Below are 26,309 nucleotides of genomic sequence, written 5' to 3'. Positions count from 1 at the left end.
GGATGTTTCCGCTCTTTTTGGCAAAAATATTTCTTAGTTCAAAACACAGGAAATTATTTAAAAAATTCATGAGTTTCTCTCATATATCAAATAGCACTTTAAAACTACATTATTAAGTGAGAAGGGATGAAAATCATGATTAAAAGTCCTTTGTACTTTTAAGATTAGGAGACAAATCCCAGGGAGACTACATTTTGCATTCCGTTAAAAACGAAACATTTGAAAATATTTCTAAATAGTTGGTTGGATACATAGTTATGCTATCTCTCTATCTCCCTAACAGACATACTTTGTCTTGAAAAATCACAGAGCAAGTTACTCTGTATTTTAAAATTAGAAATGGAAGAGCTTTGGCATTCAACAGTAATGATTTAGGTTTTTAGCGTTTTTTTCCTATAAAATTACCAAACCTGTGCTGGCTGGGTGGCTCCGTTGGATGGAGTGTCATCTGGGCACCAAAAGGCTGTGGGTTTGATCCCTGATCGGGGCACATACCTAGGTTGTGGGTTCGATCCCTGGTTGGGGTGCATGGGGGAGGCAATCAATTGATGTTTCTCTCTCTCTTCCTTCCTCTCTCTAAAATCAATAAACATATCCTCAGGTGATTAACAAATCCTCATGAGAATTTTTTTTTAAATCAGCCTTTAAAAAAACCCTCTTTTTTAAAAGTACCAAATCTGCATTTGGGGTGAGGTCCAGGACAAGGGGGAGTAATGTAAAAAATTGATTTAAGGAATGTATTTGCCTATTTAAAATGTTTTGTATGTCATTTGTGTAGTATTATATATGTATAATATTTTAGACATACTTCTTTTACCTCATAACTATTTAGAAATATGTGCCTCCTTTAAAAAAAGACTTTTTTTTTTAAACTAGACAGGATGTTAAAATAACAGATTGTCTGGTTCAATAACAGATTGTCTAGTTCAATACCAGATGCCCGACAAACCTATTATAACTACGTCAGTTCATGTAGCTCCTTCCCTAGAAACTTTGAATTCATTTTGTGACACCTTAGTGACTGTGGGGAGGGTGGGGAGGGTAGGGAGGGTGGCAGATGCTGGCCGGGCAAGTCCCAGGCAGGGGCCTCCCACAGCTGTGGTAAGGCCAGGCCACCAGAGCCAAAAGAGGGGAGCCCCAAAGTAGCGCAAACCTGACAGCAAGGGCAGAGGCCATGTCCACATTCTGAGGGTCCGCATTCCAGAGATAGCACCAAGTTCAAGCAGACAGCTGTCAAGCCAGCAAGGCGGTTGCAAGTGTTAGACTCCAAAAGGAACAGACAGAGCACAGACCAGGAAGAATTCTCGCTGAGCTGTGATCAGCCATCTCCAGTTTATAGCTATTTCCTGAGGCCACGAGAGGCCCGTGCCTCAGACTTAAAGGTGTTGGTACAAGATGAACACATTTGTAAATTTGTATTATATGCTGTGTCATAGGATCCATTCAAGGACCATGCGGGATCACCAAACTCACCGCTCTCAGCAAGTTCCAGGCAGAGTGACAGTGGCCTTGTCTCTCCCCTGAAGAGGCAGCCAAGCATGGCGTCTTGTCTTAGGGAGATGGCTGGGCTTGGTTGAAGAAGGTGTTTGAAACGGGTTGCCAAAGCGAGGAAAGACTAATGTGACTTTTGGTTTCCAAGGGGAGGGTCAGGCAACAAAGGAAGTCAAAGAAACAGGGAACAGGAGTAGCGATTAGCAGGTTAAATGAGCAAAGTAGGAAGGAGCCTCAAGTGAATTCTGGAGACTGGACCAGAGCTGATAGAAAGGGCCAAATAAGACTGTAACCTATCAGGTGACTATTGGATGTTGTTCAGTGTTTCTTGGTGTGGGGGCTAGAACCCCCGGAGGGTGGGCTTGTACAACAATAGATGGTTAGCCCTGGCCTGGTGGCTCAGTTGGTTGGAGTGTTGTCCCTGTACACCAAAATGTTGCGAGATCTGATCCCTGGTCAGGGCGAATACAGGAGGCAACCGATTGATGTGTCTATGTGTCTCTTTCTCTCTCTCTCAAATCAGTAGGCATATCCTCGGGTGAGGATTAAAAATAATAATAATAATGACAGATGGCTACTAACTAGTCACCTAAAGAAGGTGATAAGCCTTTCACTGTAAAGTTTTTACTGAGGGGACTCTGCAAATTCAGGAGCAGAGCTGAATTTAGAATGGTGCTGACGAAGGGGAGTAGAGACGGCTAAGGAGAGAAACAGGCTTACGTAGGTGACGATGTCTCGGGGTGTTTCGGTGTGGTATGGACGTTAACTCTCCTCCCTCCCTTCCCGCTACCTAGCGGAATCTTCGCTAAAGCCTCTATCTACCAATGTTTTTGTACTAGCGGATGAGAGAGGGCATGAAAGGCGCTGTAGCTGCATCGATGCATTGTTTGGTGGAAGCAGGGCACCCATGTGGACAGCTTTACAGAGTAGAGAGCCCCCCTCTGAGACCCTTGAGCCCTGTTCCTTTGATGAAATTGGACCGGAAAATCCAAATGTTCTCCGATATAAGAAAGATGAGGTCTCACAACCCCTTTTCCGGCCTGTAGTCCTCCTAGCCGTCCAGAGAGAGAGTTGGGAAATCCAGCTTTTCCATGCGAGCGTTCAGTCTCCTTGTCTCCTTTACTGGGGATATCTTTGGGTGTTGGTGAGCAGAATGCAGAGTTGAAAAGCAGGTGAACATCCTGGAGAGGGGCAACTGGTGTTTTTAAAAGTACTGGGTGACTTTCATTACCTCACAGGGCTCGCAGTAGGCTCCTTCAACTATCAGCTTGGGCCATTTCAGCAGGGTGATTTTTGCTGCACTGAGAATATAATTCTTTCTGGATAAAGAGGAAAACATGGTGCTAATAATTTCCAGACTGAAGTAAAGTAAAGCAACGCTGCTTTTTAAGAAGTAGACGTCCCGATGTTAATAAAGTGGCTTCTGTGTGTGTGCGTGTGTGCGTGCCAGTAAGTTGTGTTTAGCAATCAGGGATAGATCGCATTTATCCCTTCCCCCACAGCCTGCTCCCCAGCCCGTGCCAAACAAATTGGAGTGGAACAACACCATCTGCTCGTTTCACACTCCGTGAAGAAGCACATCAACTCCTTCTTAATGTTAGGAAGTCCAGACTCAAAAAGACACTCTTCTAGTTAATGCAGTAAAAAAAAAAAAAAAAAGCCTCCTGAAAGCGGGAACTCCATAAGCTTAGAAGAGTCCAATAGTTCCCGAAACATGGCATTACAAGGGCTGAGCTGATAAGGGTGTTCTCACAAGGGTGTCGCGTGGAGCTTTACTTCGCGGCAGAAAGTCCATGATTTCTTTGGGCCCCTGATTTCAATGAGAAAAATTATGGTAGAAAAAGATCATCATAATCACCAGAGTCCTTGCTTCCCGAAAGGTGGAGAGGAAGACAATGAAGCAGAAAGATAAGTCACACTTGATTTCAGAGTCCTGTTTTGATCTGATATTCTTCTTTGCTGCATGCAGTGACCGCATTTTTTTTTTTTGCAATCACTTAAAAAATCCAAATCCCTAATTTAACTCCGTTATTCTAATGGATAATGCTTTGAATGAGAGAGGAAACTCAGTCATTTGATTCTACCTCTCCTTACTGCACCAAGCGCTGGGTTCAGAAGTAAAGGTAAGGAAAGGTTCTGACTCATTCATATGAACGCCTCCAGAGATTAGAAGATGGCAGTCCTTTGGCTTTTGCAGAAAATCTTAAGCTCCACACAGTTCTAACTAGCCACCCATTAAATAATGATACTCCCAAGAGGGTCTCTGGAAAAATAAGTAGCTGGACTTGTTTTAGAGACCAGATCCTTGCAATATACAATCTTAGAAGAATCAAGTCTCAAGTTACGTACAGCACGCTTCTCTGCAGTTGATGATCTCCTGAAAAAAACAGGAGATTGATATCAAAGGGTAAACCGTGACATGCTAAGTACCAAGCAAGTGTACATTGTGTAAAATGGTACCTCTTTATATTCAAAAAGCGATTCTACCAGTATTTTGAGATTTTGTGAACAAGACCACATTAACTTGAATTCATTCATCCATTCAGCCATCTGTCAGTGTGTCCATCTGCCCAACAAACGTTCCCCCAGGGCCTACAGTGCCAGCCTTCAGAATTACCTAGGCAAATAAGGCATGGTCCTTGCCCTAGAGGGAGAGGCAAAGCTGCAAATCATAATATAGCAATACGTGCACTCACAGAACTGTGTTTCAGGTGGACAGGTAACCAAAAAGGAGAAGGCACTTGGCTATATGAGGGTGGGAATGCAGGGGTATAGGGCCCTGGGCAAGGAAAGCTTCCTAGAAGAGTTGATATATGAAAGACGAGTTGGAATTTGTGAGGCATGTGCATTCTAATCAGAGGGCACAGCTTGAGCAAAGGCATGAAAAGGCACAGGGTAGCTAAAGAGCTGGAAGAGCTGGATATTGCTCCTGGGCTTTGTGTGGCAATATTAGAGATGAGCCTGGAAAGTGGACACAGGCCAGAGTAAGATAGATATCACAAGCCATGTTTAGACATTTCCCTGTAGATAATGGATATCATTAGTGGGATTTCAGGAGGAAATAATTAGAATCCTCTCTATGATGGCTATAAGGAAAATGGATAGGAGGGGAGTAAGAACAGAACAGGAAACCCAAGAAGAAGGCAAGTGGTCACTGTGTTCCCACTGTGTTGCCTCTACAAAGCTCTGATCCTTTTTCAGCCTTTGTATCTCTAGCCTGAAAAATGCCAACATTAGTCAACCCAGTGTTTTAAATATCATGGATCGCATAGAAACAGATAATATTTTTATGACATGCTAGGGTTGAGCATGCAATTGAGTCTGATTATGGCCACCCAGCCAAGTCCAAGGGCTGAGTGAATCGGTCACTCAGTTTCACCTATGAACCCTTGTGCCTCGGTGGCACTCAGTGCTGGAAACCCACTCAAGAAGAGCAAAGCTGGAAGCCAAGCTTTGGTTTCCCGACTCCAGTTACATTGTCTTTCTCCTCTAATGAAACTTGCTGCCTCTCGGAGCTGTGCTTTAGAAGAATTACTGTCTCTGGGGATAGAAAAATGGGTAAATAGTCCATCTGGCAAATCAAAGAAGCTGGGGATACCCAGGGATGAACTACTGGAAGATGATCATGTTCTCTCACAAAATACAGGGTTGGGCAAAAGTAAGTTTACAGTTGTGAGTCAAAACAGATTTATTCTTGTATTATTATTATTATTTCATATGAACAACTGTAAACCTACATTTGCCCCACACTGTATCTTTTGGTATCAAAGTCAGAAGAAGAAAAATGGACAGTGTGGACCCTGGCAGGTGTGGCTCAGTTGGTTGGAGCATCATTCTGTAAACTGTAATGTCGCGGGTTCGATTCCAGATCAGGGTACATACCTAGGTTGCGGGTTTGGTCCCCAGGCAGGGTGTATGCAAGAGGCAGCAGACCGATGTTTCTCTCTCACATCAGTGTTTCTCTCCCTTTCTCTTTTCCTCCCTTTCCCTCTCTCCGGAGTCAATAAATATGCCCTTGGGTGAGAATAAAAAAAAAAAATGACCAGTGTGGTTCATAGATTACATCCTACATTGAATTAGTCCACATTATTGTCCGGAATCTGGCACATGTAGTCACAGGAATTTTAAATAATCTATGAAAGTAAATTACTGAGTGGGTAGTCAACCTGGAAACAGTAAAGTCCTTCTCTTTCAGTTTATAGCTAAATTGAAAATAGCTAAAGTACCTTACTTGCAAATGTAACCCATAGTTACCCTTTCTTTCTCAGTTTTTGTGTTGGCAAAAAAGGAACATGCAATAATATTATTTTGAAGTTGCTATTTGGCCTATGAATAATTCATTTATGTCAATGTGTTTTAGCTTATTTGGGGGTTCAAAGCATTGATTAAAATATCAGGCTGTTTAACATACCAACACAGTGCACTGCAATCTCCAGGACAATGTCTTCCCTTTCTGTGCAGTTACACACTTCCAGTGGATTCCTTTTGCATTACATCGCATCGCATTACATTACGAGATGTTCGTCTTCCCATTAACTTCACAATCCCTGTCTTAAAGGAATCTTCTTATTTTTTCCTTAAGGTTTGTTTCATTGTGATTGAAAGAGCTCACCTGAATGTTCTGAAGGTATCTGCCACGTTGGCAGAAATAGTAACAGTTATTTATTCCCACCTCGTTTTTGTATTCAAAGTACCACATCTAGGACTAAGAAAGAATGCACGCTGTTGGTAACATTATACTTCTTAGTTGTCCTGCTGAGACTGACAACACAGTAGCCAAACGACTATAGTAATTTCCAGAAGCCATTTGTGACGTTGACACTTGGCCTCTTCTGAACTGCACCAAACCCCTCAGATCATTTCATTTGGTTCTCACAGTTGCTGTCAAGCGATAAAAGCTCTCAGCGGTTATGACTTGGGCTAGGTTTGCATTCTACTAATAAATTTCCATTTGGTGTTTCCGTTTGGGTTTGAATCAGGGCAAAAGTAATGTTAGACTCTTAAATTCTTTCCATATCTCTTTTAATCAATACAAATCAAAAGCAGTCCCAGAAATGCCTACTTGTCAATGTGTCCAGCCAAGTAAGAAATTTCCAAGAAGGAAATGTCATGTCTCCAAATGTTGCTTTTTCTCAAGGAAGCACCACTGAGGCATATTTGTTACCTCAATTAGTCTGACTGAGTGGTTCAGGCCTCTGGCGCTCAGCAGAAATCATTTGATTTCTAAGTTACAGGGAAGAGACTAAAAACCATCCAAAATGGCAACACCATGTCCCGAAAACAGAGGTGCAGATCTTGACCTGCGTGGCGGCACAGGTGTTGGGAAAAGGTGCTGGTCTCTGACACATTCTTCATTTAGGTTCAGTGCCCTCAGGGTTGCGTGGTCAGAGTCTGATCTTGACCATCAGTTCTCCGAGAATGCCGGGAGGTGACAGGACAAATGTCCCGTTTGGAAAGTCAGTTTCCCAAAGTGACTGTTTCTCTTCTTTAACTGCCTTTAGCTGGTGAAAGGTTCACACTGACATCCTTGAAGGCGGCCCTGCAGGGCATGTTTCAGAGAGGGAGAGCGCATTCTTCTCAAAGGCTATCCCCCTGCTCTCTCTCCCCTCACTTCATCCAGAGGCCAGGAAACCAATCCTCGGCTGCTCCGGTCTGTGCTTTGGAAAAGTGGGCTCACTGGGACTGGGATGACTTCAGACCTCACTCCAGTGGCAGATACAGTGGTTTGCGTTATGTAAATAAGAGACGAGGAGAATGGGATCAAGATAACCTAAACAAATGCATTGTATTCACTCTCCCTTAATTCCCTGCTGAACTCAACTAGTCAATATAACATCACCTCTAATTATCATTTCTAGAAATTATAAAGCTATTTCACTGGCATTCCTGTCTCAAGAGTCAATCTCAGCTGTTCACAAAGATATGTATTATACTAGCTGGGAATCTTTTGGTGGCCAGAGATAGACAACCAATTCAAATCAGTCTGAGCGAAAAGGAAGATTTATTAGACCGAGACTGAGGCATTTCACAAAACCCAAAGTATAGTTGAACAGCTACAGGTGCAGAGATGTAGCTGCACCTCCGGAACAGCAAGAGCTGAGGACGTGGGGGACATTCAAATAGTGTCTCATTAATCACTGCTGAGATTCTGTGTTAGCTTCATTCTCTTTTGTTAGATGATAGTTTTCTCTGTGTGCTGAAAAACAAGGTCTCACACAGTTCCTGGTTTTAAAATGTTAGACCTTAAACCACCAGGATGAAGCTGGTCTCAGTCTCTGAGCAGTACTCCAAGTCAAAGAGTCGCTCATGGGCTCAATTTAGGTTAGACATCCATAGACGCTCCAGTTGAAGGTAGCCAATCTATTAGGTTACCATGATTGGCCAATCTCAGGGCTGGTGTTCATACCAAGTCCAGTCAACTATGGCCAGCAGATGGGGTCGCATGGTAGCTCCAGTGTTAGCCAAATGCTTGGAAGAGAAGGGGTGAATGACAGGCATGCCTACAGGTGTCCACTGCACATAACTAAGGCAAAAAGAAAAATATTAAAAAGTAAAAACAAAAATACATTAGACACATAGAGAAAATACAATTCAAGGCCAAAACCATTCAGCAAACACAGTAATCTTATTTTGATATTAAGTATATTTCAAAATAAAAGCATAACTAATAAATCATAAAACATCAAGTTACTTATTATCTAAATAGAGTAAAACCCATTAGAAATATAAGGAAAAATAAATTGTGTATCTGTAAAGCTAAAGCAGTTCCATTAAAAAGCTATTTAAATTGATAAAAAGTTCAATAAAATGGTAAGATTAGATAAATATATAAAAATCAATAGCTAGCCTGTGTAACGGCAACAGCATTGAAAATGTGATGAAAAAGAAAATCCCATTCCTTTTTCTTTTTGCTATCAAAGTGTTTATTTTCACAGTCAAAGAAAGGATGAAAACCAAATTTATTAGGAACATAATTTTTTTTTGTTTTATCTAGCTCCTCTAATTCCTTTTTCAGGAGCAGCTTTGAGTCCCTCAGAACTGAGACATCAGGGAGATGGAGGAGATCCCATTCCTAATAGCATCAATAATACAAAAATGGTAGGGAGCAGACTGGGATGAATATTTAATCACATTAGTATGCAATTAATTTAGAAGACTAAACATGAAAATAACAAAAGAATAAATGTTAAAGGTAAGCATAATCAAGGAGAATTAGCCCTACCAGATAGTAGAATGTCTTATACTTGAATAATAAAAATATGTGGTATTAGTGCAAAATAGATAAGTGAACAAGATAAATAGCCTTGCAATAGATCTTGATATGTTAATTATGGCGAATATACCTGCACAAATGAACGTATGAGGAAAAACTTCATTCAGCAAAGAGTGTTGAGACAGTTGGTGGTTAGGTAAAGAGAAGGCAGCACACCACCAAAATTAAGAGTTGACCAAGAATCCGGAGAAGTTATTTGCAGGAAATACGATAAAAGTGAATCTCTCCCCTCTTTAAAAGCTCATTCAAATAAATAAGTAATTCAAATAAGCAAAGATTACAAAATAGTATAAATACCCTTTGATCCCACCTCAAACCTTGGGATATAAATGGATACAACCCTTCGAAGTATAATTAAGAGTCCATAATCCCTTGAAAAGTACATGAAAAAATACTCACATTTCTTGACTTAGTAATTCTTTCTTTGGTAAACTATCTCAACGAAATAATTTAGAAAAATTAAAAGTATTAATGAACAAATCTACTCATTGCAGTACTTTTTTTGTGTTAACCATGCTGCCTGTCACCCCCATCCTCTTTTTCTGTTTTTAATTTTTTTCAAAGATTTTATTTATTTAGTTTTAGAGAGAAGGGAAGGGAGGGAAGGAAAGAGGTAGAGAAACATCAATGTGTGGTTGCCTCTTGCGCACCCCCTTTTAGGGACCTGGCCCACAACCCAGGCATGTGCCCTGACTGGGAATCGAACTGGTGACCCTTTGGTTCCCAGGTCGACACTCAATCCACTGATCTATACCACCCAGGGCCCCTTAATTTTTTAATTTTTATGGCACTTATTATCATCTGGCATTTGTTTATTGCCAGTCTTCCCCCACTAGAATGTAAGCTCCATGAGAACTTGCCTACTTTCTTCACTACTGTATTCCTAGGCCCCAGAACCCTGCCCCACACATGGTAGAAAGCTGATAAATATTTGTGGACTGAATGAACAATTCTAAAAAGTCAAACAATAAGAAATGGTTTAGACAATTATTTATCTATTCAATACAATATTGAGAAGCCATTACACATATTTTTAAGGATAACAATTTAGAGCCCTGGCTGGTGTGGCTCAGTGGATTGAGTGCCGGCCTGTGAACCAAAGGGTCACCAGTTCGATTCCCAGTCAGGGCACATGCCTGGGTTGCAGGCCAGGTCCCAAGTAGGGGATGCATGAGAGGCAGCCACACATTGATGTTTCTCTCCCTCTCTTTCTCCCTCCCTTCCCTTCTCTCTAAAAATTAATAAATAAAATCTTAAAAAAAAAGATACAGAGAGAATCTTAAAAGCAGCAAGAGAAAAGCAGTTAGTTAACCTATGTGGAAGTTCCCATAGGACTATCAGTTGACTTCTCAAAAGAAACTTTGCAGGCTAGAAGGGAGTGGCAAGAAATATTCAAAGTCTCGAAAAGCAGGGACCTACAGCCGAGATTGCTCTACCCGGCAAAGCTATCATTTAGAATCAAAGGGCAGATAAAGAGCTTCCCATACAATAAAAAAATAAAGGAGTTCATCATCACCAAACCATTATTATATGAAATATTAAAGAGACTTATTTAGGAAAATGAAGAAGATTGAAACTATGAACAATAAAATTGCAATAAATACTATCTATCAACAATTAAATCTAAAAAACAAACTAAGCAAACAAGAACAGAGACAGAATGATGGGTATGGAGAGTGTTTTGATGCTTGCCACTTGGGAGGCAGGTGTGGGTGAAGGGACAAAGAGGCGAGGGGATTAAGAAGTACAAATAGATAGTAACATAAAAACCATGGGAATGTAAAGTACAGCATAGGAAATGGAGTATCCAAAGAATTTATACGTATGACCCATGGACATGAACAATGGTGTGCGGATTGCTTGAGGGAGTGGGAGTGCTGGGTGGAGGCGTGCAAAAGGGGGGGGCAAAAATATTAGAATGGATTACCATTTAAGAGACAAACATTTAACAATAAAAAAGAGAAAAAAAAATGGAAGGAGATACAGCTCAATGTTAATATGGTGTGGAATGAGGAAACCTCTTGTATTTACTTTTGGCCATTTTCCAGGTGTTCCATAACATGATTTTTCTTTAATATTAAAACAATTTGATAAATACAGCATCAGTTGAGATAATTTTTAAAATCACCGATGATTAAATTCAATAATTTCAAATTAAAATAATGGCAAATAGGAAAGAGAGAGAAGGAACAGCAAAAGTCCTAAAATAAGGAATTATAGGATAATATTTTGGTTTATTTTAGTATAATTAGATAAGTGTGGGCTGAAGAAGATGGAAATCACCCTGGCCTGGTGGCTCAGCTGGCTGGAGCACTATCGGGCGCACCAAAGCGTTGTGGGCTTGATCCCCAGTCAGGGCACACACCTGGGTTGCAGGTTTGCTCCCTGGTCAGGGCATGTATGAGAGGCAACCAACTGATATTTCTCTCTCTCCCTCCCCTCTCTCTGAGATCAATGAACATATCCTTAAATGAGAATTCAAAAAAAATGAATATGAAAATCCATAAAGCTGGTTATTCTTTGAGTCACTGCTTTTGTTTTCCAATTATATCACCACTCATAAATTCCTCCTATATAGAAATTTTGAAGCCTTCAAGTGACCTCAAAAATACAGATTCCTAGGGCCTATCCCTGGGAGTTTCTAATTGAAAAAGATTGAGGTCGAATACTACTTGGCCATAAAAAAGAAGAAAATTTTACCCTTTGCAACAGTATGGATGGACCTGGAGAACATTATGCTAAGTGGAATAAGCCAGTCACAGAAAGGCAAGTACCATATGACCTCACTCATATGTGGAATCTAATGAACAAACTGAACTAACAAGGAAAATTGAGGACAGATTCATAGATGGAGAGCAGATGACAGCTAATGGTGGAGGGAGGTTAGGGGGTGGAGGGACTGAGCAAAAAGGGAAAAGGACTCATGGACATGGACAACAGTGTGGTGTTTGCTGGGGTAAGGGAGGTATAAGGGGACTAAATGGTAATGGGAAAAAACAATAAAGATTAAATTTCTAAAAAAAGGATCGAGGTGAGGCCTAGGAATCTGTGTCTTAAGCATAGTCCTTGGGTGATTCTATGTTTGGGAATCCCTGGGCTAAGTAGCAGGGAAGCTTTTCCTCCTGGGAGCAATACCATTGAACTTTCAGGGTGAAGGAACTTGTCTCATATCTGCACTTGGGTCGCTACTCCTCCTCCCCTGCTGCCGCAGCTGCTACAGTTCTTGGTTGTCCACCTGAGGGTGCACAAGCAGACTTCAGAACCCTCATTCAAGGAGCCAAAAGACTGTCCCTCCTCTGGTCCTTGGGCCTCCACCTACTGAACCAAACACCAAAGGCTGTGTCAGGTTGGGCTCAGCTGCTCACAGTCCACAGTCCTCAACATGATGCATTGGCTTAGTGTTGCAAACCCCTCATCCTAGTGGTCATCGTCCTGTAGGCTCATTTAAAAATGTCCTGTGCTTCCTCCCCATGGAAGCAAGTTCAGCACTGAACCTCCTTCCCAACCACTTCTTCTGTTCCCATGGAAGTCCCATTGAGTTGCACTCCACCTCCTGCTTTATTGGAAATTTGACACTCTCCTGAGGCCACTTCTCCTGTGGACCTCATTTCTTCAGATCTCAAGTGAACAGTCCGTGGTGTTACTATTCACCTGGGCCCCCACTGCCATTGCCCACCATTTCACTTACATTTTAAAGCAAATAAAAGAAATTAATAAAAGAAAATAAAATCCCAGGCAAAATATGAATTTTATTTGATTTTGAGAGTCATGGCATCCAGCTCAGTGTCTATTTTTTGTCATCTACTGAGCAACTTCTGAGTCATTTCTCAGATATCTGAAGAGCAAAGTGGCTTACTTTCTCTCTGTTCCAACCACTCCATGTCTGCCATATTGGGTGACTTCATTGGCCTTGATGACCCAGCTCTTACCCACACTGCTTCTGCTCTCCTCGCTCTCCCTCCCCAACACCTTGAACACCTGGGAGGAGATTGCATAGCAACATACAGGGCAGGAAAAGGCCAAAATAGAACAGCATTCCCATTGATGCCTTTTGCCTCAGACCCTGGAGTGAGGCAACTCTCTCTTTTGTTTCCCAGTTAGTGGTAAGGTTGGGGGTGCCTTCTGCTTGGTAGTTTCTCAGCTTGGGATGGCCCAGCATGCCTAAGAGAAAGAAACCAAAACACAGGTAGCTCTCATATAGGACATAAACTAAGGAATAAATGAGCTTCTTAGGGTTTTCATGTCACCTAATTCAGCTCCCTGTTGTTGGGAGCAGATTGTGTTTGTGTATGTGGAAGGAGTTGTAACTTGGAATAAGAAACCTGGCTGTCCTCTGGTAATCTCTTTTTGACCACTTCAGTACTTTGTGATAAGCAGATTTGTGTGTGTGTGTGTGTGTGTGTGTGTGTCATATGCAAGCTTATTGGCAGGCAACTGGACAGACCTGAGTCCAGAGCAGTGAGAAGGAAACTCCCAATATCTCCAAACATACCAGTAAAGCACCAAGTACTATTGCCTAAAAGTTTCTCGGGTTCCTTCACTCTTCTGAAACAGTATACTTGTAGTCTCAAATACCCAATCTTCTATCTTTATGCTCCTTACTCATACATAGTATATCTACTCTTTGATATTCTAAAGTGTTCCAATTCTTTGACATTCTCACTTTATCCTAGTTATCTTGACCATTCTAGATATATTCTCTACCCTATCTAAATGAAACCACTTTAGTAATTCACTACCAGCATCCTTGAGTGTCTCAATCCCTTGTTCGTTTACACTCACTCCTAGAAAGTCTGGTCAGTCCAGCCATCGACCATCTCTCCTACCTGCATTACTTATAAGTACTAGATGGAGAAAAATTACAAATTTATCATTTTTAATTTCAGATGGGTCCACGCATAGTATCCTTTCTTTTTTTGGTGTGTTTCTTTTAGCTTTCTTTTTATTGTTGTTCAAGCTTGTCTCCATTTCCCCCTCCCACTCCCTCCAACCCCAACCATCCCCACCTCCCACCCTCAATCCCACCCCTCTTTGGCTTTATCCATGTGTCCTTCATAGATGTTCCTGAAAACCTTGCCCCTTTTCCCCCCCATTATTCCCTCCCACCTCCCCTCTGGTCAATGTCAGTATGTTCTTAATTTCAATGTCTCTGGTTCTATTTTGCTTGCTTGTTTGTTTTGTTGACTAGGTTCCACTTAAAGGTGAGATCATATGGTATTTGTCTTTCACCACCTGACTTATTTCACTTAGCACAATGCTCTCCATTTCCATCCATGCTATTTATTACAAAGGATAGGAGCTCCTTCTTTCTTTCTGCTATGTAGAATTCCATTGTGTAAATGTACCACAGTTTTTTTGATCCACTCATTTACTGACAGGCACTTAGGTTGCTTCTAGCACTTGGCTATTATAAATTGTGCTGCTTTGAACATTGGGGTGCATAGGTTCTTTTGGATTGGTGTTTCAGGGTTCTTGGGGTATAATCCCAGCAATAGAATTGCTAGGTCAAAAGGCAGTTCTGTTTTTAGATTTCTGAGGAAATTCCATACTGTTTTCCACAGTGGTTGCACCAGTCTGCATTCCCACCAACAATGCACTAGGGTTCCCTTTTCTCCACATCCTCTCCAACACTTATTGTTTGTTGATTTGTTTATAATGGCCACTCTCACTGGTTTCAAGTGGTGTCTCATTGTGGTTTTAATGTGCATCTCTCTAATGGCTAGTGATGCTGAGCATCTTTTCACATGTCTCTGGGCCCTCTGTATGTCCTCCTTGGAGAAGTGTCTGTTCAAGTCCTTTGCCCATTTTTTAATTGGGTTGTTTGTCTTCCTGGAGTGGAGTTGTGTGAGTTCTTTATATATTTTGGAGATCAGGCCCTTGTCTGAGGTATCATTGGCAAATATGTTTTCCCATACTGTTGGTTCTCTTTTCATTTTAATGCTGTTTTCTTTAGCCATGCAGAAGCTTTTTATTTTGATGAGATCCCATTTGTTTATTCTTTCCTCTATGTCCCTTGCTTTAGGGGACATAACAGTGAAGATGTTGCTGTGTGGAATGTCTGAGATTTTCCTGCCAATGTTTTCCTCTAGGACTTTTATGGTGTCACGACTTATATTTAAGTCTTTCATCCACCTTGAATTTATTTTTGTGTATGGTGTAAGTTGGTGATCGAGTTTCATTTTTTTGCACGTAGCTGTACAGCTCTCCCAACACCATTTGTTGAAGAGGCAATTTTTACACATTTTATGCTTCTGCCCCCTTTGTCAAATATTAATTTACTGTAGAGACTTGGGTTTATTTCTGGGCTCTCTGTTGTGTTCCATTGGTCTAATGTGTCTGTTTTTATGCCAGTACCAGGCTGTTTTGATTACAGTGGCCTTGTAATACACTTTGATATCAGGTATTGTGATCCCTCCTACTTTGTTCTTCTCAAAATTGCTGCAGCTATTTGGGATCGTTTATGGTTCCCTATAAATTTCTGAAATGTTTGTTCTATATCTGTGAAATATGTCATTGGTATGTTAACAGAGATTGCATTGAATCTATAAATTGCCTTGGGTAATGTGGCCATTTTGATGATGTTAATTCTTCCAATCCATGAACATGCTACATGCTTCCACTTGTTTGTGTCTTCCTTAATTTCTTTCTTCAGTGTTGTCTAGTTTTCTGAGTACAGGTCTTTTGCCTCCTTGGCTAGGTGTATTCCTAGGTACTTTATTTTTCTTGTTGCTATATCAAATGGGATTTTTTCCCTGATTTCTGCTTCTGATGTTTCATTGTTGGTATACAAGAATGCCTTTGATTTCTGAATATTGACTTTGTATCCAGCTGTTTTGCCAAATTCATTTATTAGGTCAAGTAGATTTTTGGTGGAGTCTACAGGATTTTCTGTGTACACTATCATGTCATCTGCAATGACAGTTTTACTTCCTCCTTTCCAATTTGGATGCCTTTTACTTCTTTTTCTTGTCTGATTGCTGTGGCTAGGACTTCCAGTACTATGTTGAATAGGAGTGGTGAGAGCTTGTGTCCTTGTCTCGTTCCTGATCTTAGTGGGATAGCTCTAAGTTTTTGCCCATTGAGCATGATGTTGGCTGTAGGTCTCTCATATATGGCCTTTATTATGTTGAGGAATGCTCCCTCTATTCCCATTTTGCTGTGTGTTTTTATCATAAATGGGTGCTGTACCTCATCAAATGCTTTTTCTACATCTATTGATATGATCATGTGATTTTTGTCTTTGCTGTTGTTTATGTGATGTATTATGTTTATTGATTTGTGAATATTGTACCACCCTTGCATCCCTGGGATGAATCCCTCTTGGTCATGGTGTATGATCTTTTTAACATATTGCTGGATGTGGTTTGCCAATATTTTGTTGAGGATTTTAGCATCTATGTTTATCAGATGCTAATTTAGTTGTAATTCCAGATTGGTCCTGGGAGGAGGTTAGTGTGGCTTCCACTCACTCCTCTTCCATCTTGCCCATTTTTCTAGAAAAGAAACTATAGTTCCCTTACTTAATCCTTTCGGTGACTCTTGCAAACATTTGCCACTCTCTTTAAACACCCTACCATACTCCTTGTCTTCTTGCAGCAATGACCTTTCCACCCCCTTCATGGAAAATATTAAGACTCTCAAAGATGAATTTTGTATTCTCTTACCTGCAAACCTATTGCACATACCCATCTCTGCCTCCTTCTTTTCTGGCTCTCCCCATCCAAGCATATACCGATATCTAAATTCCTTTCCATCATTAAAAAATCTTTATATCAACACCAAATATTTATGCCTTAGACAAATGTTTATAAGCACCAGGTTCCAGGCTGGGCAGTTGGAACATAGTGATAAATGGAATGCATCACATTTGGGATAGATGCCTGTGGGATTGTTTGAGTGGTGCCTATTTTCCATGAATTGCCTGTTCCTGCTTTATTTACTTGGTTACAATGGGACCTGTAATGGTATGAATGGTATGGAGTGGATACCTAAACCAAGATTGGCAATTAATCCTTTCACTGGGAAATTTGTAATTGGGACCGACAGAATTATAGAATAACAAGATAACTTGGAAGCTGTTGGTAGTGGCCATTTTCTGCCACGTGGACCAGGACAGAGAGAGAGACATTCTGTAGCTGAGACAGATTCAGAAAGATGTGCAAGAAAGAGACTCTGCAAAAGAGACCTTTCTTGTTTCTTTCAGGGGCTCCAGTCTCTGGATCTATTCCCACGGTCTGGTGGCAACCTTGCCTTGAAGACCCAGGGTCCTTCCAATAAAATTTCTCTCTGCTTAAGATAGTATTTTGTGTTGGGTTTCCATGAAAAAGCAAGGCTCTGTCATTCTCGCTGGAAGGCTAGCCTGCCTTGTTTTGTGATTACTGTCTATTCAGGACCCAGCCCTGTGTCCTTTGAAAATAAAGGACTGGGCAGCAAATGTCAGGATGTCGTTCCTGATTTTCAGCCTTCATTAAGGTGTTATTAGACCGGAACATGCTCAAATACAGCCGAAAGCTGCCTAGAAACCGCAGGGCCAGGGTGTAACTCTGTTCTGTAAGGTCCTTTTCGCCTATTGCCAGCTCCCCGAGACTACTGAGGTCAGATAATCACGGCCCTTGCTGAATCACAGTGCCAAATTATCTACCACAGGGTTTCTAAAGCTATCAATTATCTTCTTTCTCTCTGGAATCTTCAACATGTCCCTCTCTATTGGCTCCTTATATCAGTCCTCAAGTCCATTTAGCAAAATCTGTCCTAGATTTCCCCATTCATTCTTCCTGTCACAGGCAAACTCTTTCAGGAAGTCGTTCCTACTCGGTGACAAGCCAGAGCAGTGAGGCAGAGGCCTTGCTGGTGGCTGCAACTGCACTAACTATGGTTATTCATGACCACTTTTTCACTAAATCCAACGGATGTTTTCCAGATCTTACCTTACTTGACCTCTCCGGAGTGCATAACACGGTTGACCACTCCCGCATTCCTGAAACACTTTCTTTCCTTGACTTCTGTGATACCGCATGCTTCTGGCTCTCTTTTGGACTAGAAAAAAAACATGCCTGCTTGTTTCTTTGCCAGTTTCTTTTGTATTCTGCACCTTAAATATGTTTGTGTTTGGTCCTAGCCCTTGATCTTCCTCTTCAGTCCTAAACTTTCCTGGGGCATCTCAACCACTTTTTTTGTATTATCACGTATACCAGAATATACGACCAGTTTCCCTCCCTATAACAATCCCTAGAAAACAGGGAGTTGCCTTACATTCTGACTTTTAAAAAAAATCCATAATATTACTGGATGTTCTCTCAATTATTTTGAACAACAAAATGCTCTTTGGGGGAAGGTACATTAGCAAGAAATGATCTTATTCAATGTTCATATAGAAGCCACCTGACAGAATTGGCAAGAAAGGAAACATTTAACACAGATTTAGAAATTACTTCTAGGGAAATACATTCACATTTGCAAGTTTTGGATATCCTGGTAAACAAGCCTTTAAAATTCAATATAAAAAGCAATTTAAGTGAATATGATTATAGTATGAATGGTGTAGTGTGATTAGAAACCATGGCCCAGAAAAAATTCCCAGTGACAACATCATATATAGTCAAAGTTTTGGTGGAAATGAAGATGAAGATGATAGAGACTCAAAATGTGACCCTCATGATTAAAAAAAATAAAAGACTGCGAAGAGTTTCAATAAAATTCAAGTTGGCCACAAAGTTTTATTGGGAGTGGGCAGATTTCACTTCAGAAAATGGGGGCTCACTTTGTATTTAGAGGTACTTTATATTTGGGCATAAGGTATATGGTATAAGGTGATGGCACACCTCTCTAGCCCAGTTCTCCCTGCCAAACTCCAGAACTAAATAATGAACGGATTACTGATATTTCTACTCAAATGTCTCATAGGCACTTTAAACTTGTCCACAGTTAAACTCCCATCTTCTCCTTGTTCTTCCCAGTGAATGTTACCACCTTCAGCCAGCGGGTTAAGCTGAAATCTGAGTCACCCATGTCTCCTCTCTCTCTCTCACCCTTATTGTTTACCTATCTCCTAAATCTCTTATTTATTCACTTCTCTTACCAAGCCCCCCCCCCCTGCTGCTCCCCTGCTTTACTCTAGGCCAGCACTTTTCAGGCTTTTTCATCTCAGGGCACACATAAACTAATTACTAAAATTCTGAGGCACACCAAAAATGTATTTTTTGCTGATCTGACAAAAAATGGGTATAATTTGGGTTCATTCACATCGGAAGGCTATTGTATTGCCTGTTTTCTTTTTTTTCTTACAATCTAAGGGAAAAGAGGTCAGTGCCCCTGACTATATAGTCAGGTATTGCATGTTTTAAAATTTCTTGTGGCACACTGGTTGAAAATCACTGCTCTGTGCCAACCAGTGCCTCCTCTCCGGACTACTCTTAATAGAATCTGAATTGGTTTTCTTGGTCCTGTCTCCTTTCAACTTATACTCCAGGAAGCAGCCCAAGTGATGCTTCTAAAATGCAAATTAGTCTCAGTTAAGAGACCATCCCTGCTTCTCTAAGTTCCCCATCCATCCTTCCTGCCCCCGCCCCCGATTTAGACAGGTTAGATGCATTTAGAATGTTTTCCCATATTTCTTATCTTTCCTTATGAAAACACTCTTCACACTCCTTTAGTTATAATTGTTGCTTTCCTGGTGGAATGAGAACCTTGTCTATCTGGCTCACCATTGAGTTCTCTTAACACAGAGCAGGACCTGAGAAATAGTGCTTTATAAATACTGAAGGAATGAACCAGTAATTTTGTTATCCCAGTACTCCATACAATACCTGGCAAATAACAGGTCCTCAATAGTATTTGTTGAATTAATAGACTGTTGTTGAACTAAGAATATGTGATTAAGCAATGTGTAACAAGCAAAATTAATATTGCGTAGGCTTTTGTCTTTAAGGAGCACATATCCTTCTTAATTAGGCTTAATCAGAGATGGCTCCCTAGAACAGGTGGCTTTTGAAAGAGGAAGGAATAGCAATTCTTACCTAGTGGAATGTAAAGGGCAAATGTAAAAATGTCAACATCTGTGCAGAATAAAATCATGTTTTTACAGCATGGGTAAATTCTAGTTCAAATTTGCTGTGACTAGGACGTGTCCTATCTGAGATGTACTTGCTTTCTTCTCCTCTACCTTGAATACTGGGTGTCAGTTAGGAATCAGCTGTAGAATCCACTGCCAGCACCTAAGCATGGACCTGTAATGCCTCTCTAAAACTGGAAAATAATCTTTTTACTACAGAGAACAAGATTCTTGCCGAGTTTTACATTCATAGGATTTACTAATTTTTCCTGTGATTTTATATCAAAGAGCACTTCGAATAAATTTCTAGTTACTTTTGGCCTGGGCCTTGACAATGTACACTAACATACAATGGCCTGTTTTCTCTGCTGTTTCTTTGTGCACGATTTCCTGGACACGAGCTTCATGTCCTAACCTTACTCGGTTGAAAAAGGTGTTAATTTCATGAACGGTTAAATGTCTCTTCATAGATTAATAGACTACCTAAAATGTATTGGTGAGCAATATAATGTGGGCTGAGGTATTAGTAGAAAAATTTTGTGGGGAGAGTAAAAATGATAAGTAAGATGGCTGAGAAAATCTTTTCTCAGAGATACTTTACCAAACAAAGGAGATTAATGACTCTAAATGATGATTTTTTAAAAGGAATGTTCACAATGTCAGTTATGTTGAAATGTGAAGGATGTGGCCCTAGCTGGTGTGGTTCAGTGGATTGAGTGCTGGCCTGCAAACCAAAGCATCACTGGTTCGATTCCCAGTCAGGGCACATGTGTGGGTTTCCGGCCAGGTCCCCAGTGGGGAAGCACTGGAGACAACCACACATTAGTGTTTCTCTCTGGCTCTTTCTCCTTCCCTCCCCCTCTCTCTAAAAATAAATAATAAAAAATCTTAGAAAAAGGAAAAAAGAAATGTGAAGGATATGAATTCAAGTATGTGCCTGGGTTTACTATTTTACTCTTGAACTCATACGAAATCTGTAACTTTTAATTTGGGACTCCATTAATGGTTTATTATAGTGGGTTTGATTAAAACAATGATTTAATCACAAGTCAGAAATATGAGTCACTCTATTTTACAGAATGTGCTTTGTAAATTTTTGATTTAATCCTGACATACACAGAAGGTTGATAAATTAATGAGACAGTTCACAGAAGTCATACATGAAAATAATTCTGATTCTTTTATTAGCCACAACTCATATTTTTCAAACTTGGAGATAAATTTCATTTTAAAAAGTCATATAATGTACTTTATCATTTTAATATAATGAAAAATTTTCAGACTTAGGAAAAGATATCCAAATATTAACATTTGCAAGGTAATTGATAGTATCCAAAGAGCTTTTCTCATTATCTCAGAAAACTGAATAATGATGTGATTACTAAAGGTTAATTAAGCAAATATTTGATAAGTAATTGGAAGGTAATCTATTCCCAATTTAACAGGTCAATCAGGGGTATTTAGGAAATATTTTTGCTTATTAACAACTCTATCAAAAACGAAAAGATATTTAAATGCTTCCCCTGGTGTAAAACAATGACATGTATTTCCTCTTTTAGGAGTCAATTGTTTCAAAGAACTGGGATGAAAGTTCCTTATTCCACCGTTTTGAGGATTCAAGGTTTGATGAAAATTCTGAGCTCTTCCCTTCCAGTGTTAACTAACGCAAGTCTTACATGCTTGGTTATTTGGGTACTTCAGAATAAAAGAAATTATCTGAACAAAGTAATTACGAGAAGGCACAGAGATGTTGAAGTCGGAGAAGCATCCCTCTTCTTGTGGGAAGTCAGGCATTTTGGTTATTGACTACACAGGGAATCAAAATCCAGCGCACATCAACAAGGAAAGCACGACTCTCCAAGTACATAGCCATACAAAGAAATTTTCTTAAAATATTTTCTACGGGCACAGCCTAGGAAATTAGTGTCATCTGCATGCAGTGGAACTAACTACACGCTGCTTTCTCTTAACTGCCTCCAGATTACCAAGTGGCTTAAAATCACATTCCTCTTGCTCCTGGCTTCCCGGCAAAAGACGTGATTTCCAGGTAGGAAAATAAGAAGTGCCCAGCAAAGACAGAGGCAAACGGTTTCAGTTACAGTCCAGAGGATCAGCCCCGGGAGTCCCAAGGCTCGTCCCGGGCCCCGCACGCACTCGAGAAGTGGACCCCAGGCACCTTTGTCCGTACCCGGCTTCCTGGGCTCGAGGCCGAGTGACGCGGGTCCCGCGGTCCAGGCGGGTCCCGGCTCTGTCCGGGGAAGCGCGCGGCAAGGGCGGCTCGGCCAGGAAGCCAGCGATCAGTGGCGGCGCGGCGGTCCCCTCCTACGGGAACCGCGCCAGGTCCCCGTCAGAGCCCGGCGGGCTCACTATTGTTTTTGGCGAGCACATAAATCCCCGCTCCGACCTCCGCGCACCCAGGCTTCCTCCCGGAGGCCATTCGGTTTCCTCCGAGGCCCCATATAGAGGCCCCGGGCCGCGCTGCAGAGAGAGAGGCGCGCGGCCGCTCCGGCCTCGCAGACGAGCCCGGATTTGGAGCGCTTCTAGTCCTCGGCCTCTGCCCCCGGGGGCGTCCGGAGGTGACCGGGGTGCATTTCTTCCCGGGGCCGAGGGGCTGCGCGAAGCGGGCGTCAGCGGGAAAGAGAAGGATCCGCTTCTCCGGGGTTTTCCTGAAGCCTACGCGAGCGCCGGCGCGCGCCTCGTGCCCCGCCGCAGCCGCTCCAGGGAGACGGGGGAGGGGCGCGGGCCCGCCAGGCGGCCGCCGGGATTGGAGCGGGGCGGGCCGCGCGCCCGGCCGAGGGGCGCGTGCGCGTGCGCGGGGGTGTGCGCCCCAGGCCCCCGCCCACTACCCCCGACTCCGCGGTCTCCGCCCCCCTCGCGCTGCTGTGCGGAGCCGGAGTCAGCGGCGGGTGGCGGCGCCTGGAACCTGGAGACCGATTGCCGCCCCCCCCCATCCCGGCCCGGAATGTACTGACTCCCCCCTCTCCTCCCGCTGCAGGAGGGAGGCGCCCCCGAGTCTCCCCTCCCGCGAAGAGAGGCCGCGCGGGCCGGGCCGGGCTGGGCTGGAGCCGCGGCGGCCGCCGGAGCCGAGCCTGCAGCGAAGGACCGGCTGGGGCGTGCAGGAGGGAAGGAGGCGAGGGCTCCGCGGCACAGCCGCCGCCGCTCCCGGGCAAGAGATGGCGGCGGAGCAGGGAGCTCGACGACTCCTCAGCACCTCCTCCTTTTGGCTCTGTTGCCTGCTGCTGCTCGGGCACTGGGCGCCGGGAGCTGCGGCCGCCAGGACCGGCTCCCCGCCGCAGTCCCCAGGTAAGCGGCGGGCGCTGGGCGCTGGGCGCGGGCCGGGCGGGCGCGGGTGGGGGTGGGGGCGCCGTACCGGCACCAGCTGTGGTTGCGGTGTTTTTGTTTAGGATCCAGGAGGAAACGTGCAGGAACTTCTCCACTGGTCTCGGCTTGCTGAAGGGAAAGCGGATCGCGCCGGGTGGGGAATGCAGTAGGCGGGCGGGGGCGCCTCCAGGGTTGGGGTGGCCGCGGACCGCGTCCGGGGCTACCCGGTCTGGTTCTGCGCTTTGTACCCGAAGGCAGGTTCACCTCTCGCCTCCCGAGCTTCCTTCCCCTCCCCCAGGCTCATCCCACTTGTAAGAGTGGGACATTCTTGTGCTCACACAAGCACCAGTAGAGGCCACTACACACCTCATTAAATAAACAATCGTATGGCCAATTCATTAATTTTCAAGGAAAGGAAGGGGCGGGGGCGGCGGGGAGGCTTGAACTCCGCCTTCCCTGGCCAGGGATTTCCCGGCTGAAGTCCCAGGGAAGCGCTGCTTGATCTCGAGGGACTCCTCGTGCGGGGCCCCAAGGCAGCGGAACAGAAGGTGCCAAGGGGCACAGTTACTCCATCAGAACCAGTGGTGTGACTTAACGATGACGGCGCCTTGGAGAAAGAAGGGTTCAAGTGATTGTATCTGTTAGTGTTTCCGTGAGGAAATGCTTTATTCCTGGTGATTACAACTGTATAGCCTAACTGCTCTTAAGCTAGGGACTGTTTAAGCATCGGATTTTAAATACTTGTACGTTGTTTTCAAGTGGCACTGTATAGATACACTTAGCCTCAAAAGCCATTTTTAGGGTTTTAACATAGCACAGATTATTGGAACCATCCGCATTTCTATTTATTTAAGTCTGCCAATTAACACCAAAGTTGCCTGTAAAGACCTCATAGTGTCGTTGAGGAACGGGACACACTCAGCAGTTGAAAGGCAAATTAACATGCAATCTGTTTAAATTGTTTAACCAAGGTGGTATATCATTAAACTTGACACAACTTTCACTTACTTGCTTGATCTGAAATTTTGCATTTGAAAGTGACATCTTCTAGTCACTAAACAATTACGTGTGTTCCCCTGATTCATGTGAAAGTTGGAATCACACTGCAGTGAGCTTGGCTGACAAACTTTCTTTTGATTTTCTCACAAGTATGATACACCTCGTGATTTTTTGCCAGTGTTAAAATGTCAAACCTGAAGTACCAGTGGTTATTATTTAAACAGATATGTAAACAATCGTGTTTTAGCATCAGACTCGCCCTTGCACCTTTTCCTAAACATAGTTTAGAGTGCACCTTTTGGTTCTGAAATGCAGGTAACCAATCCAACCCATTTTTTTCTTTGGATGGGCAAGACAAGTTCTGTTCTCTCTTACTGTTACCTAATTTTATATGTAAAATGTGTGTATGTCGTTTATCGTATTATGTATGTTTTAGGTAACTGGAATTCCTGTTTAAAATTTTGTCAGTAATTTTGAAAGTAAATAAAGCGCTAGCAATTTTATTTCTTAGGATAATAAAAACAATACGCAGTCTTTTAGGACGAGGTTGTAACATTTATGCCACCGTTAATTCGGTTATGGGCTTTTGTTGTGTGCCGACGAGGTGGAAGCCATTGCTGACAGGTGCCCTCTTGCCTTCATGAAGCTTACAGACTGATGTGCGGGTAGGAAAGGTAGCCATTCCACCGCTGATTATGTAAGTGAGTAGTTGTGATAAGCACTGCGTAGGAGAAGAATAGGTTTTGAGAAAGTTTATAGCGTAGGACCCTAACCTAATCTGGGTGTCGGTGTGTCTCAGAAGGGAGACCTGAGGTGTTAGAGTAGAAGTGGGGAAGCGCACAGCTAACTAATAGTATATGTAGTTGGGTCTAGAACACAGAGCCCCTGATTCTTCGACCCGGAATGTTTTCTACACACCATCCTGCCCGGTTACAAAAGCTAAAAGAACAACTGCAGTAAGGAGGGGATTGGTCAGTTCGCGGGTCAGTTGCAGAGAGATCAAGGGAGTTGAGAACTGAGTAAGTGGACTGAGTTAGCAGCTTATGGAACAAGCTGTCACTATATCAGATGTCATTTGTCAGTGGCTTTCTTTATTTATTTTTGTTGGAGAGGGGTAGACTCAGAAACCTTTCTGCAGGTGGTAGGGGAATGGAGCTACTTGGTAGTAAAAGGAGGAAAATGGGGTGTGGGACAACAGTAAATGAAGTGGGTTTTTTTTCAACTTTAGGGTGGACTGTAGACATAAGGAGATGGAGGAGAACAGAAGGGAAGGACTAGCGATAGAAAATAGTCAGCAGTGGTGGAAGGATTTGAAATGATGAGGCACAAAATGGTTTTCGGAACGAAAGACCACTGAAAAGATATGTCGGGACCTGGGGAAAGATGACAAGACAGAGCAGCCTTTGTAACGAGGTCTTTTCCAATCAGGGTGAAGGGGTTAAGGAAATGGTAATGAAGGGAATTGGGATGCAGGAATGGAAAAGGTTAGGAAGGTTAAGAGTTCATTTGAAATCAGTCTGAATTTGAAGTAGACTAGATCAGATATTTTCACACTTTCTGCAGCAACATTTTATACCCCAAGAGCAGAATTAGTGAAAAGTTTTAATTCAGTATTGGTTGCATATGAGTTACACGAAGTGTGTAAGACATTAAAAAAAAAAACCCAACCTTTTATTAGAATAACCAAATATCCCATTTATTGGTTAGATTGCAAAAGAGTATTATGGTGTCGAGGCGAGCCATATCTGGGGTGCAGAGGTATACCGCAGAGCTCACGTAGCTACACTTTTCATTTAAGGTAAGAATTGGCTCGTCAAGAGCTTACATAGATACTGTATCTGCCTTCATCAGTTGCTTGATGATGTCATTCATAACCTTACAAGGTAGTCTGTTTCTGTTTTCAATAACTTCTATTAGTAAACTTGGCTTTATGCAGGACGTTTAACTTCAATTTTCACCCTCCCCACCATTCTTGAATTTTTTTTCTTGCCTATTTTGGCATCACCCTATCTCCCGATTCATCTCTGATCAATTGTCACTTGCTTTTCAGGTTTTTCTTTTAGCCCCTCCCCCATTAAGTACTGGTATCTAAAGTTGATCTCATTGCACACTCTGCCAGTTTTCAGTTGCTCCCTGGGAGCTGACGGCACCCCTCGTCCGTTCTTTCTCACGTGC

The 26,309-nt window shown here is 42.6% G+C and overlaps 1 protein-coding gene across 8 annotated transcripts in view; it reads left to right on the top strand.

Moving 5' to 3' along the window:
* The first annotated feature begins 22,984 nt into the window (after window positions 1–22,984).
* Window positions 22,985–26,309, top strand: part of NEO1 (neogenin 1) — a 200,861-nt gene continuing 197,536 nt past the window's right edge. For all 8 annotated transcript variants that reach the window (XM_053927494.2, XM_053927496.2, XM_053927491.2 and 5 more), the window contains exon 1: window positions 22,985–23,117. In XM_053927494.2, the coding sequence (XP_053783469.1) occupies window positions 22,988–23,117 (130 nt within the window). In that variant the 5' untranslated portion in view covers window positions 22,985–22,987. The remainder of the gene's footprint in view (window positions 23,118–26,309) is intronic.

This window comes from Desmodus rotundus, chromosome 7 (genome assembly GCF_022682495.2).
Source record: "Desmodus rotundus isolate HL8 chromosome 7, HLdesRot8A.1, whole genome shotgun sequence".
NCBI classification, from domain to species: domain Eukaryota; kingdom Metazoa; phylum Chordata; class Mammalia; order Chiroptera; family Phyllostomidae; genus Desmodus; species Desmodus rotundus.
This window is presented reverse-complemented; position numbering and strand designations above follow the sequence as displayed.